The sequence below is a fragment of the Pyrus communis genome, chromosome 13 (assembly GCF_963583255.1).
Source record: "Pyrus communis chromosome 13, drPyrComm1.1, whole genome shotgun sequence".
Taxonomy (NCBI): domain Eukaryota; kingdom Viridiplantae; phylum Streptophyta; class Magnoliopsida; order Rosales; family Rosaceae; genus Pyrus; species Pyrus communis.
Window position 1 is genome coordinate 22296514 of NC_084815.1, and position 22901 is coordinate 22319414.

General features: G+C 38.4%; 2 protein-coding genes across 2 annotated transcripts; one reads left to right on the forward strand and one right to left on the reverse strand.

Moving 5' to 3' along the window:
• The first annotated feature begins 561 nt into the window (after positions 1-561).
• On the forward strand, positions 562-1551 carry LOC137711877 (peroxidase 41-like). The gene has a single exon (XM_068451034.1). It carries the CDS (start codon positions 562-564, stop codon positions 1549-1551), a length of 990 nt encoding a protein of 329 aa, XP_068307135.1.
• A 17021-nt stretch (positions 1552-18572) lies between these two features.
• On the reverse strand, positions 18573-20909 carry LOC137713626 (U-box domain-containing protein 38-like). The gene has a single exon (XM_068452948.1). It carries the CDS (start codon positions 20646-20648, stop codon positions 19059-19061), a length of 1590 nt encoding a protein of 529 aa, XP_068309049.1. The 5' UTR covers positions 20649-20909; the 3' UTR covers positions 18573-19058.
• Positions 20910-22901: the final 1992 nt, after the last annotated feature.

Below are 22901 nucleotides of genomic sequence, written 5' to 3' on the forward strand. Positions count from 1 at the left end.
TGGTGATATGCACAGTGGTGTCCGGCGCCGGAAAGTCATCTTGCTGAAGTCGGAACATCAAAACACAAGACACATAGCTGGCTAGCTATCACCCATTTCACAAGTCATGCTTGCCATTGCTATGTGTGAGCTTTTGATTTCCAAGGGGAAATGGAAACTTTAGGGAACAAAAGTTGGATGGGATTGCAGGAAGCATTTTAGGTTTTGAATAAAACTGAATCTAATTGATTGTAAGGCTATAAAAGGCTAGCTATTGTCAACTAAACCGAGTAGTCGTTCTAACTGATAAGTTGCTTAATTTTCAGCAATCGATACTTCTATTCGGTTAAGAACTGTCGAACTCAAAGTTGTTACTTGTTAGTCAGTTTTACACAGCTCATAGAACTGTTCTACTATTACGTATAAATTTCCAGCCTTATTTGTAGTTCTCCATTCATTCACCAAAACAAACAAGTTTCTATCGAAGTTCTTCAAAATTGTTTTACTTTTCTCCTAGCCATTTTTGATTTTCTATAACATTATTAACAACACACCAAATCATTTTTCTCTCTCTAGCTACCTATGTCTCAATCCAAGGCTTTTCCAATCCTTTTCCTTCTCTTCCTCGCCATTCCATTCACCGAATCTAAGCTCTCCATCGACTACTACAAAAAAACATGCCCTGACTTCGAAAGCATTGTCCGTGACACTGTGACTTCAAAACAAATCGCCAGTCCCACCACTGCGGCGGGCACTCTCCGTCTCTTCTTCCACGACTGCATGGTCGAAGGCTGCGACGCTTCCATCCTCATCTCCTCCAACTACGTTAACACCGCAGAGCGTGATGCCGACATCAACCAATCCCTCGCGGCAGATGCCTTTGACCTCGTGGCAAGAGCCAAGACCGCCATCGAGCTCTCCTGCCCAGGCATTGTTTCTTGCTCCGACATCCTCACCTTAGCCACACGCAACCTGGTCACGATGGTCGGCGGTCCGTTCTACAAAGTCCGATTGGGACGGAAAGACGGACAGGTTTCCAAAGCTTCACTGGTGGAAGGAAATCTCCCAAGAAGCAACCAAGCCCTAGATGACATGATCAAATTCTTCGCTACAAAAGGCTTCACACTCCAAGAAATGGTGGCTTTATCCGGTGCGCACACAATTGGATTCGCTCATTGCAAAGAATTTGTCGACCGGATTTTCAATTACAACAAAACTACACCAACAGATCCTGACATGTACCCAAACTATGTTCAAGGGCTGAAGAAAATTTGTGCAGACTACAAAACGAACATCGCCATGTCTGCCTTCAACGACGTGATCACGCCCAGCAAGTTCGATAACATATATTATCAGAATCTGAAGAGGGGTTTGGGGTTGTTGGCATCGGACCATGCACTTGTTAAGGACCCGAGGACGAGGCCTTTTGTGGAGTTGTACTCGACGGACCAGGCTGCTTTTTTCAAGGCTTTTGCTCATGCTATGGAGAAGCTTAGCCATCATGGAGTTAAGACTGGACGTAAAGGAGAGGTCAGGCGCAGGTGTGATGCTTTTAACTCCATTAAAGCTTAATTAATTAGATGATGTTGAAGAAGAAGATTATCGTCAAGGGTTGTCATTGGCCATGGATTGAATTCGCCAGAGAATTAAAGAGACGGATTTTCTTGTGATTCAATTGTCATATTATATAAATTTTTATGTATGATGGTGATGATAGCAAAATTACGAATCATTTGCGTAATGAAATGTAACCACAGCAACTGAATCTCTCGTTAATATTGAATATTGATATGATGCCTTACAAGATCCCCAGAAACAGAACATGAAGATGAACGTGATCCGCAGATTTGCAGACCGGCAGATACATGAACCCCAACCCTCGTTACAGTTACATATATTCACTATTACAATTCAACAGTTACGGTCTGCGTGATCACCAGAACCTTACGATCCAGGAGATCACCAGAACCAGGAAATCGACAATTGTCTTCAGTAGAACAAGTTTCGGAAGAAAGAGTGCTTGGAGCGGTATAGCATTCAGGGAGTCGAGAACAGAAAGTACCCCGCCCAACACTCGTGAAATTTTCCCCATTAATTACAAACCTTGGTCAATATTTGTACCCGACCTGGGCGCTTCTAATAAAACCCCTTGTTCTAACCTTGCACCTGTATGCTAGTATTTCTCTTGTATTACTTCAACAACATCTTTTACAAATCATACCCTGCATTTGCACAAGTGTTCAGTATTTATACCGAACTGCAAGCTAAGGCAGTTACAAGATATTTCCCAAATCTTATCTCTAACCACCCAATTATTATTGACATTAACAATCAACAATTACTAACAGATAGGATACTTAGTACTAACATCCAACAATACTAACAGCATAACAGCATCATAACAGCATCCTATCATTACCCCACCCTAAAAATGAACCTTGTCCTCAAGGTTGGAATGCAGGAAACCTGTTTACAAATTCTGCATAGTTTTCCCATGTCGCCTCCTCCTTAGGACGATGCTTCCAGTGCACCAAAACCTCTGTCGTGGATGAACTGCCATGACCTGTTAACCTCCTCCGTAATATTGCCAATGGATAATCCTCCAAGAGTCCGTCCTCTGTAGCTACAGGTAATGGGACTGCAGGAATGATAGCAGAACCCAATTGTTTCTTCAAGCAAGAAACATGGAAAACTGGGTGAAGTTTTGATGTGGCAGGTAAGTCAATTTTATAAGCCACTTGACCAATCTTCTGCAGCACCTTAAAGGGACCATAAAACCGTGGCTGGAGCTTATGAAAGGGATGTTTAGCGAGAGATTGGTGTTGATATGGTACCAATCGTAGAAAAACCATATCGCCAACCTCGAAAGATCGTTCACTGCGATGTTTATCAGCATGCTGTTTCATACGTACCTGAGCCGAGACAAGATTAGTCTTGAGCTGAGACAAAATTCGTCCCCGTTCTTGCAAGCTTCTGTCAACCAAATCAACTTTAGTTGTTCTCGATTCGTAAGTAGGCACAGCAGGAGGTGGTTGACCATATACAACCTCATAAGGTGTCAGCTTTGATGAAGTATGAAAAGAAGTATTGTAGTGCCATTCTGCCCAAGGAAGCCACTGAAGCCACTTTTTTGGTTGATGACTGCAAAAACATCTCAAGTATGTTTCCAAACCCCGATTGGTAACCTTTGTTTGACCGTCGGTTTGGGGATGGTAACCAGAACTGAGACACAATTTGGAACCTTGCAGTGCAAAAAATTCCTTCCAAAAAGAGCTCAAGAAAACAGGGTCTCGGTCACTTACTATTGTGGACGGCATACCATGAAGTTTGAAGATATTATCAACAAACATCTGTGCAACTGAATGTGCAGTATATGGATGAGACAACGGCAGGAAATGAGCATATTTAGAAAGGCGATCGACGACCACAAAAATAATGGTTTTTCCCTTGCAAGGGGGAAGACCCACGATGAAGTCCATTGCTATATCCGTCCACACAGTAGAGGGAATGGGAAGTGGATTAAGTAAGCCAGGGGAAGCAAGAGTCTCAGTCTTGTTTTGCTGACAGACCTGACAAGCTGCCACCCACTGCATCACATCCAATTTCATACCTTGCCAATAGAAGGACCTGGAGATCCGCTTATAAGTCTTAAGGAAGCCAGAATGTCCAGCCATGGGAGTGCAATGATGCTCATAGAAAATTTTTGCCCGGTAAACCCATGCCAAGGGATCATCGCCGTCCGAGAAGCGAGGAAACTCAAGCTTGATCAATGGCGGCCGTGGTTGAAATGACGAATCTTGACGGACAAAACGCTGACCCATATGATCAATTGGATCCGAGAAGGTTTCTTCAGAACTACCCATGGGATTTGAAGAATTGCCATGGTCCCCAGGGCCACGAAGAGGACGATCAGTACCCGTCAAATGAAATTCCAAGGCTGCGAATCGCGACTCCATGGATGCGATTACAGTGGACAAGTTCTGCATTGTCGACCCGATCGTCGCGACGGAAGATTGGATTTCTTGAACTGAACCTTCAAGAGCTGCTACTCGTGTATCCATGGTTTTGGCACGCATTGTTGCTCGTGTCATACAAGAAGGGAAACGTGGAGGAGTGTTACCGGCTGATACCAATAATAAAACCCCTTGTTCTAACCTTGCACCTGTATGCTAGTATTTCTCTTGTATTACTTCAACAACATCTTTTACAAATCATACCCTGCATTTGCACAAGTGTTCAGTATTTATACCGAACTGCAAGCTAAGGCAGTTACAAGATATTTCCCAAATCTTATCTCTAACCACCCAATTATTATTGACATTAACAATCAACAATTACTAATAGATAGGATACTTAGTACTAACATCCAACAATACTAACAGCATAACAGCATCATAACAGCATCCTATCAGCTTCCTCATTACGAACACCATTGATGGAGGCAGAGATGGAGGCATACTCTGTACGCGGCACTTGCTGAGGGTGCTCTATGGTTGAAATTTGGGCGGCCTTGCCGGAAACGTCGCGTGCAAGAATCAATTTTTAAGCCTTTCGCCCCTTTCAGGTTTTAAGTTGGTGGGAGAATCAGAAACTTCCAGCTTTGCAAACCCCTTCACATTTTTCGGAGATTAAACTCGGAGTTTACAACCTTTTGACCCGATTGAACTCGGAGTTTAAGCTAACTTTTGGGAAATTGAGCGGACATTAAGCTTCTGTTCAACTTTCAAAAACTTCAAATATTTTTCTACAAGTTGAATCATCATAACTAATCAGAACAGACGATCCTCCTGGTTATTAAGTCATACGGTTCTTCAGGTTCCTGAAAGTAATTACTACCCGTTTTAACAATTTGATTTTCTTTTCGTACGACTGCATTTTCCCGGTGACCAAACAGATGGTAAAGACAAATGAGTGTGAGAGAAAGAGGTAGAAGATAGATACTTCTTGAGTCTTGGCTTTATCCGAGGAGAGCTTGGAGACAATCTCCTGGACGTCTCTGGAAGTCACCATCGGAGGCCGCCGAAGCTCCGATGACAACCCGGCTGTCTGAGTATGAGAGACTGGAGCTAGAGTTTCGTTTCCCGGTGGGCGGTTTATGACGGAGAATATGGCGGGAAGACGGAAGGCGGGGAGAGTGGAGTGTTGGAGATGTTTGGTGAAGGGTTTAAGACAGGAAAGGTTTTATATTTGCTCGTGTTTGGGAATACGGCCCAACCAAGAATGGGGAAAGACGATGCAGGAAAATAATTTCTGTTCGAAATGATCATTTCTGGCTCTTTTCCATCTAATCTTCCTCGTCAAACAATTTGGATCTTTAAAATTTGATTCAATAGTTAAAGTTATTATAACTTTTAAAGTGGATCTGTGTTTTTAGTGTTGGATGAAATTTAAAGGGCCCAGATTGTTTGAAGAGGAGGATTAGATGGAAAGGATCCGGATAGAATCTCTTTCTATTTCTATTCTTCTCTTCTTATTGTTGGAAATTTTTCATTGTGATCGGAACACGAGTGATATACTATGTGTTTTTATGTAAGTGGTGGGAAATTTTATTTTTTAAGTTATTAACTTTTTAACACACATATCACACCATTTGTATAGTGACACGAGGTCACACTGTAAAATCTCTCCATTTGTACATGACAGTAGTTCCAAACATCTGGATTGTACATTTTTTAGAGAGAAATTCAAACACAAAACCTTGAGTGCATGAGCAAATGCTATAACCGAGTTACAAGCCACTTGCCATTTAGATTGTAACGAATTCATAACAAAATGATAAACGCATATTTTTTTTAGCAACACATCCTTGTTTAATCATGTTTGTTATTTTTGTATGATACATTCAATTTAATGGTAAGAAATAAAAAGGTGTGTGAGAGAAATTAATTAAAATGTGTAAGATTCAAATCCTTAATTCGTAACCTATGGGATAGATGCAATGATTGAAATTCACCATTACATACAGAAGATGAAACTCATACTCAGAATGATTGATTCCTGGGCCGGTCATGAGTCAACCAAAGCGTAAGTGTATGACGTAAGTAATATTGTAACACGTATTATATATAATATGTGTGAAATTATAACATCACCTGCAGTTACATTGAAAACTTTAGGGCTTGTTTGGTATCTTACCCAAAAACTTTGGTTGTTCCTAAAAATAATTTTCAAATAACATCACTTAAAAACAGTTTTCTTTTAAGTCAAATTTTCATAATTCTGTTTGGTTGAATTTTTAAAAATAATTTTTTTTAGTTTGAATTCAAACTTCCTTGAACAAAAATTGGAGGAGAAAAAGAATTGGAAAAGAGAAAAGAGAAAAGAGAGGAAATAGTTGGCGAGAAGAGAGAAAGATAGGGGGAGGACGATGAGGATAGGGAGAGAGCAAAAAATATAGTGAGAAGGTGAGGAGTGAGAAGAAAGAGATAGTGATGAGAGAGAGAGAGAGACAAGACAAAGGTTGAGGAGAGAGAGAAGACGGAGAGAAGAAAGAAGGGGTTGGGAAAGAAAAATGAGAGGGTTAGGAAGGAGCAAACGAAGATGTTGAGAAAAGAGCAGGAAAACTTTAAAAACTCACCTTTAGTGTTTTTAAGAAATAACCTATATTTTTAAGTTAGTTTTGAATTCAATTTTTAAAAAGAGTCCTACCAAACAAGAACTTAAAGCCTAAAACTCAAAAAGTGTTTTTGAGTTAAAAAAGTTGAACTCAAGTAGGATACCAAACAAACCCTTAATGTTTGTTTTTACTTTTTACAATTCATGCCCTCCTTGAAAGAGGCTCCTTCATTAATCATTCATGCAACACATGTATCCTATTGTATTGTTGTATTACGAATCACTAGTGACGGATCTAGAAATTTTTCTCTAAAATATCATATGTAACATCTCACATCGACCAATGGAGAGGGGGTGATGTGCCTTATGTGTACATGTCCACCTCCCTATAGCACGAGGTCTTTTGGGAACTTATTGGCTTCGGTTTGAGCGAGAGCAATCCTAGGATGGGTGACCCACTGAGAAGTTATTGTCTGAGTTCCCATAAACAAATCCGTGAGGGAATGGTAAGCCCAAAGTGAACAATATCGTGCTACGACGGAACCGAGACTAGGATGTGACATCACATATAAAAAGTTCACAAATATTCTGTAGACAATAATGGTAAGCCCAAAGCGGACAATATTGTGCTACGACGGAACCGAGACTAGGATGTGACATCACATATAAAAAGTTCACAAATATTCTGTAGACAATAATCCCCTACATAGTACTCAGTGGGATATTCAAATATTCATGACAAAATTTAAACGGTTGGTTTCATGTAGTGAGCATTCATCTTTGTATCGTTACAATTTTATCGGATGTTTCAAAGGGAGGATATATTAAGACCTACTCCAATGGCCCACCATATATGTGTATTTTTCTTTTAATTTTATATTTATAAATTCATTGAATTTAACGGCTAAGATCTAATATGATCATATCTAACGATAAAGAAAAAGATCTAACAGTTCAAATTTAAATCCAATGGTTCAAATAATTATAAAAAAAAATTATATCATGTGTTTCATATTCTTTCATAGTTTTCCACGAGTTTCATGGTGCCGATTTAGGGATTTTTCAATGTTTATTGGAATCTAAATATTTTTAGGTTAAAATGTTCATAAAATTAAATTAGGATAGTCTACATAATTTTTTTTAAATGTTACTTAAAGAATTCTAAATTCATTCTTTAATGATCTAAATTCATTCTTTAATGATATCGGACTAAAAATTTAACCCATAAGGGTTGGAGTAGAAAACATATTTTTGAATTAAAACCTAAATTTTATGGGTTAAAAATTCTAAGTTTTAACCCAAGAATTGGAAATAGTCTAAGCATTCATTTAAATAATAAAAAATGATGATGGTTATAATAATTGGCAAAATTGCTTTTTGAATTGCATTATCAAAAAATATGGGGCCAAAATTGCTGCACAGTTATGGGGCCACGACCCAACCAAAATCAACCCAATTATTCTGTAAATTAACCAACAAAAGCTAGAAAAAAAATAAAAATTAATAAGTTCATAAAAATAGAGGAATTGTTTTTTTTTTTCATAAATAAAACACATATCTGAGCCTTAAAAAATTAGAAAAATTAAAAGCAATTCAGAAAAAATCAGAAATATTTTTTTACTAACTTTTTTTTATATTTTATAGTCATTTATTGTTAAAATGACCCACAATATAACTCACTTGACCCTTTAGCCTCTCCCTTGCATTGAATTCCAAATTGCCTTTTCCCGCCCTATTGATTTCCAAGAATCTTTTGAAACCCCTTCGTCTCTGGCAAGATGCAACACTACAACGGCGCGACTTAGAAAGAAGAGGCTAAGAAGCTCCTGGCCCCGCAAGATGCTCAACGACGACAAAGAGGGGTCAGTTTTGAACCATTTTCCAGCAAAATCCAATTAATGCAGAACCAAAACTTAGATGATCGATCAAGTGATTCGTTTTACAATGCAGGAAGACTCAAAGAATGGTTCTGGTGATCCTACGCCCGTTGTGACAGCTCAAATACCTTAAGAAGCAGAACCTAACATGGTCGACAGAGTGAAACACATCCAAGACTCAAAGAATGGTCATTGTGACCTTGTGCCTGCTCAGAAAGATGAGGACAAGTGTAATACCTTGAATATTTTAGAAAGATGTGGATATTTATTTTATTGTTTATGTGGAACAAAAAAAACAAATAAACAAGCAAACAAGAAGAGGATTAAAAGCTGGCAGCAAGAGAGAGGAGAAAGAGGAGAATTGCGGGAGAGAAAGGAGAAAACGGGACCAAAGAGAAGGGGGGAGAGGGGCCCAATAAGTTGAAGGAAAAGGAGGGGAAAGGGGAGGAACATGAAAAATGTTCCTCTTCTTGAGTTGTACATTTCTGCAAAATTTGATAAATTTTGGAGTTTGTTGAAAAACTGGGTTTCCATTCACTGGAAACCGGCTCATGCGGTGGCGCGTGAGCCAAGACCCCACATGCCCTTCTTAGACTAATTTGGATACCTTGATTCCATATGTGATGTCCAATTGACGAAATCTCGTCGTATGACTATAGTTTTGATAGAGACCGCCAATTGGTCATTATATGAATTGACGATCCAACCGTTGGATCGTTAACAAACTTTAATAACGGACCAGGAATCCGACGTACGGATCTTTCTGAATTGGACTTCTAAGTTTGTAAAATCAAACGTTGACCGCCATTTAAATTTGCGATTGGCGGATATCTAACCGTTGGATTGTAATGATGTTTTAGTATGTTGTTCTAAAAGCATAATGTGAACTACGAATGACTTGATCCCCCAGTAGGGTACGTAGGCAGTCTAACGAGATGGTTAGATGCAGCCATAAAATAACCCAAATTTAATATTGTGCTGGATTTCTTTTATGGAAAGAAATTTATTATGGTTAATAGCATAGAGATTAACCATGACTTTATTTTGGCCTATCACCGGATTTAGCTTCCAAATAAGAATTTTGGGTCGTTACAACAAGAAGCTTCCGACTTCTCACAAGATGCTCGACCACTGAGCAGGGTCAGTTCTGAACTATTTTCCGGAGCAGAATCCCATCTATGGAGAACCAGAACCTGAGATGTTCGACAGAGTGAAACATGTCCAAGAATCAAAGAATGGTTATTGTAACCTTGCGCCTGCTGCGACGGCTTAGTTAAATAGAACTTGACATGGTTGATGGAGTGAAACACATCCAAGACTCAAAGAATGGTCATTGTGACCTTGCACACCCTGCAATGGCCAAAACCATATCCTTTAAAAATATTTTCGGAAAAAAGCGGGAAAAGTAAAAACAATTCAGAAAAAAAAAAAAAAAATCTTCTTTAAAATTATTTCCCTCTAGATACAAAATCATATCCTTCTCTCGTCCACATCGCAACAGTCCCTAATAATTTGCAATTACAAATTTACAGGCAACCAGCCCCGACAGATTTGTGGGTTCATTTTCTTTTTACAAATCAAATTACTAACCAGGGTAAATTTTTGCTAGCATGCTACGTCTTCTTTCAAGGGTTTTAACTTCTTATATCAAAGTTACGAATCATTTATTGCATGGCAGGGTAAATGAAATGAAATGGAACAAATCATTTTAGAGCTTGGTCCTTCCTCCAAAAATTTAGTTTCCTCCAATATTTTTGTTTGAATCTTATATTATCAACCGTTTGGAAATTAGACATAAAACCTGATGCTCATGTATCTAACCTTTAAATTTTCAAATAAAACAAACTATTCATTTTCAAACTGTTGTAAAATGATTGTGATTGTTAGGTGTAGGATGAACTTCATGGCGAAAGCGTTTGAGAACAAAACACAAATTTTGGACAGCGCATGTCACATACGGAGATTAAACTTCATGTCAGATGCATGCCACTGGTGCCGATGTCGGGAGCTGTTCGTCTACCACTTCAAGTGGCTTCTTGTTGTGGAGTTTTTTTAGGAAAAAAAATGCTCAAACATCAGGATTTGTCTTTCTTTTCTCTGTTTTTTTTTTTTTGCTTTCTTTTGGCTACAACAGAAGAGGGCACACATGCAATGCGTTTAACTCGTTTTTATATACGATATTTAAGAAAATTAATTTTTAATTGGATTAATCGCATCACACATGTGCCCTCCCAGTAAACACACCTCAGCATGTTGTTAATACAAGAAGCTTTTGTCCGGGCTAAGCCTCCATATCTTATGGTATTCTCCATGGAGTTTGGAGCTTGAGTCAGCAGTAAGAACTTTGATTAGAAAAACGAAGCACTTAATTCAAAACCAGTGCAAAATGCAAGTCTAATTCCAATTTACAACAAACCCAAAACAAAATATTCGAAATTTTGAAATGGTGAACCAACCAAGGCAGAAATAATCTCAGATGATAAAACCAACTTAATGCTTCAAAGTAGATGAAATTATAAGGAAACCAGTTTAAGGGTGGGAGCTTTTGTACTGACCAACGACCAAAAACGCTTCTAATTAAGTTTGGTAGAAAAAAGTATAAACATTTATGAGTTACATTAAGCGCTTTTTGATAAGCACCGGATGCTTCTTCAATAAACAATTCCAACCGTTTTTCTAACCGTTTTTCTAAGAAACACTTCCCAATGCATTTTCAAGGTAGCATTGGCACTTTTAATGAATATTTTGACATGTTTACAATAAAAGAACTTCCGAGAAAAAGTCTCCAAACCCAATAAACCAAAAGAAGAGAAAATTAACTGGAGCGAAGAGAACCATCTATTATTGGCTCCAAAATAATGCAATCCAACCATAACTTCCCCAATGCAGTCATACCCACAAATCCAAGGAACCGGATCCACCAAAACTGAGCCTACTAATCATTGAATCCGGACCATTGAAATTTGATCTAACAGCTACAATTATTATAACTTTTAGGGACCCTATTTATAGCTGTTGGATCAAGTTTTAACGATCCGGATTCATTGATTAGTGGACTTAGTTTTGATGGATCTGGAGGGGATCCGGTTCCAAATCCAAAACCATCAAAAGCCCAAAAGAATCAAAAGGCCTTACATCTTCCGAAGTTGGAAAAGCAGATTTGAGAGAAGCAAAAGCCTTTTGGGTATGACCCAAGGAAAGTACTAAACAAAATTGGGTTATGTTCCGTACGTGTACATTCGAACTAAATTAACAAATTGAGTAATTGGAATTTGACAGCAAAGTAATCTTGATTGTTCGTAGATTAACATAACACGACGACAAACTGGTAATCATGAAGAAAGATATAATCATAATAAGAGAAACCAGTTAGGTGGTGGGTCCATGTTTGTTGTATAAGATATTATCGAGATTTACATGTTTATCATAACAGAGATATAATTTGAACAACTAATAAAACAACTCGTAGTTCTTGGTTCACTAAACTGTTTGTAGTATTTTGTAAGAAGTAGAATTAAGTCCCTACCGAAAAATGGAAGGAAAAACACTTCAATTAGCAGAAAGTAGCATAGTTTTTTTAGTTTAAATGACGATTTGTAACTTTTATCGGCAATTTACAATGTTTTACGATGTTACTATATTTAATGACCATTTTACGGGTTCCAACATTTGCCAAAGATCTTTAGCGACAATGTTTTTCGCCGCTAACCACCACAACAAAAGGTATTTGCTATAGATGTGCCACAACAAACTATCATATTCATGTTCTTCAAAATATTTTTTTTTCATGCAAAATCTATTATAATTCGTATTTAAACACTTGTAATCAACAATTTAAAACCTAAATTTAAAGATATTTGACCCTTTTTTTTGTTAATTCTTCTTTTATCTAAATCCAAACTATATATTAATAGAATATTTTTTTGTCAATTAAAAGAAGGTGAAATACTATTTAACAAAACAAAATTCACAAATAACGCTCAAACTACAAATAAAACAAAATCTATTATAGCTGGCATGGTGAACGACTTTTGAAGCCCCACTCTCATAACTTATACAAATACAAAAGAATATCATTAAACCGTATTTCTATCTAATAAGGAAGTACTTAGTTGTGTATAGTACGTCTTTACTTGAGAAAACTAAGGACGTAGGAGTGTATAGTACATCTTTACTTGAGAAAACTAAAGATGTAGGATTAATTTTTGTTTCTCCAACAAGGAGTATCCACGACAAAAATTGACTAAATCAATAATTATTTAGCTGTTAATCACAACGGGGTGTCTTAGTGGTTAGGGATGAATTTCAAAGTTGTATTCCACATGATAGGGCTTCAGGTTGATTCTTGGCACTTGTTAATAACACAATGTTGATAAAAAAGAAGCTAAAATATATCAGTGAGTTTTCACCCTTAACATTGAAAACCTCTGCCCCAATGTATTGTTAATTCACGAACCAAACCCATTTTTTGTATTTTATTTATGTTCGTCTCTGACCCTGAATAGTCAGAAACTGATTAGGAAAGGCCAAACGAACCCTAATAGTCAGAAACTGACCAACAGTTTAGTGGAATCAATCCATTGACTTCTATTAAAACAAAAAGATCCATATCTTATCTTTTACGTGTCTTAGCCTCTTAGGGCCATAAACAATGTAATGTGCAAGTGACGTAAGAAAAATCATGTGCACAAATTCTTTTTGACGAAACGAAGATTCTCAACCCCTTTCTAGAGACGTCATAGTCATATTTTATCATCAACTAGAACATGCAATAGAAAGGCTCATAAACTTTGTATAGTGTTTTAGTTTACTTCTTCAACCTCTTCAATCTATAAAACTAAAAAGAGTTATAGTTTTTCACGTACGGGATGTGGGAACATAAAATATCTTGATCAATATGAACATGTTCGGTGTATAACTTATCAAATATAATTATTCTGCACTTGACGGAATATGACAGAATATGTGGCTAATAAGTCAAATCCTAATGTGCTAACGGGCCACATTTTCTACGATGGTCCCATAAGCTCACACTCAATAGGCCTCCGTGTTCAATTCATCACATTTGATCGTCATGTGACATAAGCAAATCATCCTGGTATGTAATGGGCTTGTTTATCAGTCTCTTAGCATGACAAGACTCTTCAAAGCATATTTTAGGAATCTTAAAGGAATATTCTTTCATTGGTGTGCAAACGAACCTGGACGCTAGAGTTCACTCCTCAATTTTCACTATACTCTTATTACTTCTTATAGTCTTTCTAAATACATTAGTGTTAATCTAACTTCGTTTGTTTTAATGTGTGTAGGTTTTTGTTAATTCAATTCGAAATGCAAATTTACTTCCACACTGTCAAATCAATCATTTTTTCTGTTCAAATAAAGGTGATGTTCGTTAATTTAAGTGAAGAACACTAACCGAACATGATATAAATTTGACAATAAAGTAAATTAACCAACTTTAAAAGGTTGCATAAACTTGAAAATCAAACTGAAAGACAAGAAGGCAAAATGGAGAGTGGATGTGAATTGGAAGGAGCAGTCCTCCTTCGGAAGGGAGAGGGGAAATACCGTGGCAATTTTACTATTTGTTTGGAAAACAAAAAAAAAAAAAAAAAACAGTTGACAACAAACGAATTTGATAAGACAAAAAGCAATTCTTTGACAAGCAATAGAGAGGGCCAGTTTAGTCCAAACGCGAAAGCTCTTAATACCGTGGCAATTTTACTATTTGTTTGGAAAACAAAAAACAAAAAAAAAAACAGTTGACAACAAACGAATTTGATAAGACAAAAAGCAATTCTTTGACAAGCAATAGAGAGGGCCAGTTTAGTCCAAACGCGAAAGCTCTTTTTCTTCATTTCTTGCAATCATAGATTAGGGTTTATAAATTACTAAAAGTATCTTCAAATAAGATGTCAAATTTTAAACATAAAATTTGAATTTGACAGTCTATGTGGTATTTTGACATCTTTCAAAAATTTGCTCTCCACCCGGTATGTCAAATTAAATCTTATTTTATTATACTATTTTCTTTTATTTTTATTTTATTAAACTATTATTTTATGCCCCCTCTTTCTAGACTTCTCCTATTATCTTCGTTCTCTATTTTTTGAATCTTTGTATACCTGCTTCTCATCTTCGTTCTCCTATCATCTTTATAAGGTCATCCCCAATAGAGTGCTAGTCAGAGGGCTCGTTTTAGCCCTCTAGCCCTCCAATATATTAATATTTTAATGAACGGTACAATGCCATATTTGCCTCCATCTCCAACTGAGGGCCAAAGGGCTCGTTTTAGTCCTGTCACAAAAAATCATCTCCAACCGAGATCCAAAGGGCCATAGGGCCAAACATAATTTATTATTTAAATTTAAAAACTACAACAACTTAAATTTAAAAACTACAACAACCTAAATTTAAAAAACTACAACTTCAATTTATGTTGTATAATTTTTATGTTGGTTAATGTTATTTAATGTCGTTTCATATTGTTTAATGTTGTTTCATGTTACTGAATTTAATTTAATGTTGTATAATGGCTTAGGAAGTTATAGGAAAAAAAATACAATTTTAAAAAAAATATGAAACAAATTTTGTAAAATAGAAGTTATAGGAAAAAAAAAATGAAATTTAAAAAAAAAACATGAAACAAATTTTGTAAAATAGAAGTTGTAGCATCCCACATCGCCCAGGGGAGTAGATCATGTAAGCCTTATATGTATATTCTCATCACTACCTAGCACGAGGTCTTTTGGGAGCTCACTGGCTTCGGGTTCCATCGGAAGTCCGAAGTTAAGAGCGTAGCGCGCGAGAGCAATCCCATGATGGGTGACCCACTGGGAAGTTCTCGTGTGAGTTCCTAGAAACAAAACCGTGAGGGCGTGGTCGGGGCCCAAAGCAGACAATATCGTGCTATAGTGGTGGAGCGGGCCCAGGATGTGGTGGACCCCGGGTCGGGATGTGACAATTTGGTATCAGAGCCAACCCCTGGCTGGAAGTGTGCCGACGAAGACATCGAGCCCCTAAGGGGGTGGATTGTAGCATCCCACATCACCAGGGGAGTGGATCCTGTAAGCCATATAGGTATATTCCCACCTCTACCTAGCACGAGGCCTTTTGGGAGCTCACTGGCTTTGGGTTCCATCGGAACTCCGAAGTTAAGCGAGTAGCATGTGAGAGCAATCCCATGATGGGTGACCCACTGGGAAGTTCTCGTGTGAGTTCCCAAAAACAAAACCGTGAGGGCATGGTCGGGGCCCAAAGCAGACAATATCGTGCTACGGTGGTGGAGCGAGCCCAGGATGTGATGGACCCTGGGGCGGGATGGGATAGTTATAGGAAAAAAAAATAGAAGTTATAGGCAAAAAATTTTGTAAATAAAAAAAATTAGATAAAATTGTAAAAAAAAATAAAAAAAAATAAAATTTAATAATAACGGCTAGCTGACGTCAGCTAGCAGTTGTATTCAAAATTTTCCTAACTATTTGTATCGGTTATAATTGACACTATGAGCCAGCCGGGGGCTGGCTGAAAAGAGCCAACCCTTTGGCCCTTTCAGATTCCGTTAGGCCCACGAGCCCTCTGACCTAGCCCTCGGTTGGAAACGATTTTTGGACTATTTTCAGCCCACTAGCCTTCTAGACCTTTTGGTTGGAGATGGCCTAAGCCTCTTCCCACCATTCCTCATCTTCTTAATAGTCATTTCTCTCTCTCTCTCCATCCCTTCCCCCTCAATCCCCACCCCAACCACTTTTGTTCCATTCTCCTCTCTCTCTCTCTCTCCACATCCCTTCACTCTCCACCCCTAACCTCCTTCGTTCCATTCTCTTCTCTCTCACTCACATTCCTCTGTTGGATTAACAGAAAACCGAAATCCCCTTTAAATAAGAACCCGCTAATAGCCACACCAAGTGGAAGTCCAAGGCACAACAGCACCTCTACTCCTCAAAGCTCGTCCACACCCTCAACCAAGTCTTCATTAACCCCCACACCTGACTCCTCCCCTTCCACTTCTACTCCGCGATGCTGCCGAGCCGTTCGCGAGACCGCCGACAGAGTACTCGTCGTCGCAACTAAGGGTAAGAGCCACTGGAGCTCTTATTTGAGCAACGATGCGAAATGGAGTCTTACATTTAGGTTTTAGGTTGAGATCGTGAGGTTAGTTTATGGGTTTGGTTCTGAGAAAAGAGAAGAAGAAGGATGAGCGGCGCCAAGTAATAGATGAGAGTTGCTGATCTAATAAAAAAAATTAATAAAAAAATATTTGACGCTGCTGTCAAATTTGACAGCAAGGGGATGGCTGCTATTCCATGTCATGCCACATCAGATTTAGCTTCTTGGTTGGAAAACATTGCAACTGTCTTTTTTTTACTATTATTACTGATTTGGATATTTTGACATCTTTTTTAGAGATGCTCTAATTAAACAAATTTCATTGTTAAGCAATCTACTAGGCATGCGATGAATAATTAATGATTAATTAATAATAAATAAAAAACATTAAAACTCAAAAGACGAGAATTAGGCATCAACACACACCCCATCATCACCACGTTTCCAACACCAACCACCACGCAAGACAAGATGCCAAAGGACAAGAGCAAAACTATCGAATCCATAAACCTAATTTCGTTTGTTCTCGGTAATCCAGCCTATTAAGTAGTCTGATGTATAAAACAATTTTCACCGTTCCATTTTTTTAAAATCAATCTTCATTGTTTATTTTATGAACTACTAAGTAGTCTCAGGTTATTGAAGAAAAAATAAATATGAACATGCATATTTTTTATAAGTTAAAAAGCAACATGAATGCCTCCATTGAGTTGTATCATGACATACAATCTTTTTGCCAATTACTAATTCTATTTTTTATTTCTTTCCTCTATGTTAAAAAGTTAATCAGTTACGAAGTGAAATGTTCACCATGTATACAATGTTTCTCGCACAATAAATTTTTTTTTTTCTCCCTAATTTTCATTTCTTTCATCCATCATAAAAGGTTAATTAGTTACAAAGCAAAATTGCACCAATTTATGCAGTTCTTCTAGGCTGCTAGAAGACTAGCACAATAAAATTTATTAAGTCGTGAGGTGAATTTCCACCTATATATGCAACGTTCGCCCACAATATCAAGTTGACAATAATAAAAATATATATTTTTGGTGTTAACAAGAAGAAGAATATGTTTTCGGCACATTTGCAACCATAGAATCCAAAGAAACTAAACTACAATCTAATAATCTCTTCTTTTTGGCACATTTGAGAAAACGTTCCCAAAATGTTTACCTTTTCTTTTGCAATGCACGACTACAATCCTCAACCAAGAAAATGGAATGCCACCCTCGCCAAGAAATTGCAATCAACTAGGCGGCAGTTCTTGCTATGGCTTGGAGCCGGTGGCAGCTCCCTCTAGTTGCCTTTCAGTTACGGCGACTTCACTATCTCCCTTAGCCGCGAATGCTCCGGATCCAAATAGAGTGGCGAATGGCGATAGTGCAGATTGATTTGGTCAGAGTGTCCCCCACTAGAATGAGCCGACCAGTGTTTCCCTTCTTGGATGGTGTAGTTTTGTCGTCTCACCCAGCAAGTGTTATGGTCGCACTTTGGCATTGTGATTGATGTTTCGTCTTATTTAACAATCACTTCGCGTGATCTCGCTCTTGCAATAACTTTACACGGCTTCGCTATTCAATGATGACTGTTGTGGTCATCGTTGACTCATATTTTATTGCGTTTGTCATTCTTCGTGACCGATTTCTATGGGCGACATTTATAGTTTCGTGCGTGTGATAGACGTATAGTGGTTTACAGTAATTGTGTATTTATGTAAATTCACTCCAAATTAATTTCATAGACACTAGAGCAATATACCCTATCGGCACCGAGTAATACTATTCTTACTACAAATTTATATCACATTTATTTACCATCTTAGATGACAGATGAGTTGGACAAGCTACATTATTTAATTTCAATCTTTTTATTAATTAAAATACTTAAATAATCTTAGGGGAAAGAATGAGACTCCTTGTATGACACAATCCTCATTTAATTAACAATCTTTTTATTAATTATTGATTAACATTTGGATTAAATGCTAATTAATTTAGATGATGTGGTTGTCCAGCTCGTTTACCACCTAGTATGATAAATACATATGGTATAAAATTATGGTAAGAATAACATTATTGATTGACACCTCTCTATTTATTTGGAAAGATAAATGAAATACACACTATAACTTCTTGTAAAAAATTGGCCACAAGCCACAAAAAGACAAAATTCTAAATTGTTCTTATCAATCAATCTTTTTTGAAGCCAATCTAACATTCCAAAATCCTTAATAAAATCTTACTTACAGTTACAGGCACCAATTAACACTAAAATATAATTATCCTGAACAAAAAAGCAAAAAGACAACACAAAAATAAAGGAGACAGGACCATCCCCCGCCAATAATTACACCCGCCACCGCCGCTGACGCCGTATGCCACCACACGTCCAAACTCAGTACCGAGTCATGACTCGACCTTGTCAACTCAGCAGCCATTACATTTTCCTGAAATAATAATTTACACCCACTCTGAAGTATACAAAAAAAACCCATTTTCTGTAATAATGAAAAAAAGAAAAGAAAAGAAAATTAAATTAAAACGTAGATGAGTTGGCTGCATGCAAGTTCCTCCCAACTCGGTACCGAGTCGGACCGAGTCCAGCTCCTGCACCCGAGTCCAACACCGAGTCCAAATTCGGCTCATCCTCCCTCCCTCTCATCACCGTCAACAGCCGCTTCGCCTTCTCCCTCGCCCGCTCGCTTCCACTCTTCTCGATCTCACTCAACACCTCCACCGCATTGGCCTCCCTCGCCAGCCCGCGAAATCTCATCGATCCGTGACTCAGCGCGTAGAGCGCCGCCACGCAGTTCTCCCGAGTGGACTCGGAGTCCAAGTCTCCCCGCCTCCTCAGCACCCCCACCAAGCACTGCACCGCGTTGGCGGTGAGCATGGCGGATTTGCCCTCGCTGCAGCTCGCTAGATTGCACAGAATCAGTAGAGCTCGGCCCGCCGACGCCGGAGACTTGGCCAAGGCCAACAGAGTCGGCACCGCATTGTGTTGCTTAACGAGTTTGACTCGGTTGCTCTCCACCAGCGTCAAGTGATAGAGCGCCAACGCCGAGTCGTGGCGCGTCCGCTCACTCTCAGCCCTCACGAGCGCGTGCATCAGCGGAGGCAATGCGCCGAGCACGCCGATCGCCATCTTGTTGTCTTCCTCCAACGCCAAGCTGAAGAGCGCGCCGGCGGCGTGCTCCTGCGACTCACTGGATCCTCCCTTCAATACATCCACCAAATGCGGGACAAATCCTGACCGTACGATCTTCACCTTGTTGGGCTTCTCCAGAGACAAGTTAACCAGCGAAGCGACGGCGTTTTGTTGCACGGTGCTGTATCGCGACACAATCAGTGATAGGACGGCGGAGAGCAGCCGGGGAGTGCAGAGCGAAATCCTAAGCTCCTCCTTCGTCCTCGTGAGCTTCCGGAGTAAAATTACTCCTTCCTCCTGGTCGATTACCTGGGAGCTTCTCAGCTTCGTCATCAATTGCTCCTCCTCCTTGCATTCCGGCGACGAGGAATTAGGGTTTAGTGTTTCGAGCTCGGCGGTTACTTCGGAAGAAGACGACGAGGAACAACACGACGGCCGAGTCGCGAACGGGAGAGGAATGGGTGGACTCGCCGACGGGATAACCACTGACTCCTCCGACGAGCTCGAGTAGAAATGGTCGACTCGGCGGCCCAACTCGGTCGCCGCGTGCATGAAGCTAACCGGCGGTTTCTCTGCCATCCCCCTCAGCAGCTCCCGCTCCGAAACTCTAATTCCAGGGTCTTCCCTATCCTCCTCCATCACCGCCCGTATGGCCTTATCGAGGGAGATTGAATCGGGTGCCTGCGGGTACTGGGCGTTGTTGTGGTCGCACCAGTTCTGGATGGTGGACTTGATGGCTAAATTGGGAATCATGGTGGAGAAATCGGGTCGGGTCCCGTCTTCGAGCTTGGGGGAGAAGCTCAATTCCCGGCAGAGTTGGACGGAGAGGCGCTCGAAGGTCTGACCCGAAGAGACGACGACAGGGTCGGACATTAAGGACCCGGAAATGGGGCACAAGAGCTCCTTTGGGGGATTCTTGGAGCTGGAATTGGAGCGGTAGAAGGTGATCTTCCACCTGCGCTTGCCATTACCGCCCATACCCAACGAGGAGACTGCGGTGGCGGGGGCAGCAGAGCTATCAGTTTCAGGAATTTTGGGTTGATGGTTGTTTGAGGGATTGGGTTGTTGTGGTGGTGGACATGAGTAGGTTTAATTAAGGTACTTTTTTTCTAGAAGTTTAGTGTTTGACTTCTGTCAAAGATTGACTATAATCTTGGTCTATAAGCTGTGTGGGCTGTTTGTTTGACCAGTCATGGCAACCCTCTCATTGTAGAAGCCCACCATCTGGGGCAAAAGTAAAATTACAGGGGTTTTCTTGTGTATCTTTTTATATTTTAAAATAAACGATATTATTTACTAAAAAAGAATGAGAAAATGTGCTATGCTTCATACTCTCTCACGAGAATTGAACCTTTTAATAATGTGGTTTAATTCGTTTTTAACAAGAATCAAATTTTTTTTGTGTGAGGAAAATGTAAAAATAATTGGGGTTATCTTGTGTATTGTGTGTTGTTTTTTTTTTTTAAATACGTTTTGGTATTGTAGTCAAATTTAGTAGAGTTGTGTGTTTTACGTTTTTTTTATCACAGATTGAATTTTCTCTTTATAATTTCAATTTACATGGCTAGCATAATAGCATTTTTTTATCTTCTCATCTTAAGTTTTGTTCTTTAAATTATCGTTGCAACCTTTTTATTCTGATCTTCTTTTTCTACTTTCTTCCTTTTATGATTTAGTAATGTTTTCTTATGACTGAAACCGTCTATTTTCAACATTACTCTTATAGATCAACTCCACTAAAACTAAACCCTAAATAAAAAATTATTTAACCGTTCGATTAATATTGTCGGAATTTTAGTGTTTAATTGAAAAAAAAAAATGTCTCATTAGATGCATGAACGATTTCGAATTTAGTTAATTTTTTTGCAAAATGGTCTTTAAATTAACAAATAGTTCTGATCATCATCGTATAAGATTGCATGATCAAATGGTTGAAATGAGAAGGTAATTGCTTGCATTCCTTTACTTATTTAATGGTTGAACTTAACTCGCTTGTAGCTTAAGAATATTCACCTTCACATCTAGCTTCTTAAGTTTGGTTCCAAAAAAGTTAGTTTTGAGATTAAGCAATACAATTTTTAAGTTATATTTAAAATTTAATCTAATTGGTATCATATTGATGAGTGGATTAGAAAATAGGATAAAGGACACCAATTTAGTTTAATATTGGAATGTTATACCTACTACTTCTGTCGACCAATGGAACACCAATATAGTTCTGTTAAACAATCTTGTTCAAGGGAGATTTCAATATATAAAGAGTTAGAGTAGATGGAAATCTGGTCAATAAGTTGAAGTTGGATAATCCATCTCCTTGATTAAAGATTAACATTAAACAAATATGCAATTGAAATTAAATGGTTTTGGGTTTTGACTTGCTGAAATTTGTATGGCTTTAGAGTATCTTCAGTAGAGTAGATAAATGGGTAGTCAAATTCATTTTGATAAGCCATGTTAGCAAAAACACGCTCCAATTGTGTAATTCATTCCTCTTTTGCTCCAAAAAGCTCCAATTTGCATCTTCTTGCACACTTTGGCCTTATAATCTGAAACTACACAAAAGTGGCCTTAAACACTAAAATACCTAAGTAAACACAACATAAATGCACGAGAACAAGCTAATTAAGTCGCATGAATATGGTTTCGAAACCATGTTTATGCTTGCAAAAATTTGATGCGAACTAAATAAGCACACAAATTAAAACCCTCTTGTGACAATTGTAGTAAAGATGCAAGTAGGGATCGTTCTAGACCGGGGATTAGGAGGGATTACTAAATCACTTGGAAACTGACTCAAAAACGTAAAACAAACGTTAAAAACACTAAACTAGACTCAAAGAATGTAAAACTAAACAATAAAATACTAAAACAAATCAAAAGACTCAAAGAATACAAAACACTTATAAACACAAACTAAGACACTTTCTAACTAAATTAGACACTAAGGAAAAGGGGGATTGGTTTTGGACGAGATTAAACTAAATACACAGATTGTAATTTAAAGGCAGAATGTAAATATGAATGTGATGAAAATAGGGATGAATGCTAGCTAGAAGGTTCTTCTCCACACATGTTACACTTGCATACAAGATGATTTTCAGTTGGTCTTTCGATGAATTATGAAACTCAACACCCCGGGTTAATTAGGTCCGCTTAAATTAACCGTCAAGTTTTCCTTAAGTTAATGAATTGGATGATTGCATGCGACAACGCAAAGCATTCCCCACAAGT

What these genes read in the sequence shown, in the direction of transcription:
- LOC137711877 (XM_068451034.1), top strand. Translation starts at nt 562, where the DNA reads ATGTCTCAATCCAAGGCTTTTCCAATCCTTTTCCTTCTCTTCCTCGCC.
- LOC137713626 (XM_068452948.1), bottom strand. Translation starts at nt 20,648, where the DNA reads ATGGGCGGTAATGGCAAGCGCAGGTGGAAGATCACCTTCTACCGCTCC.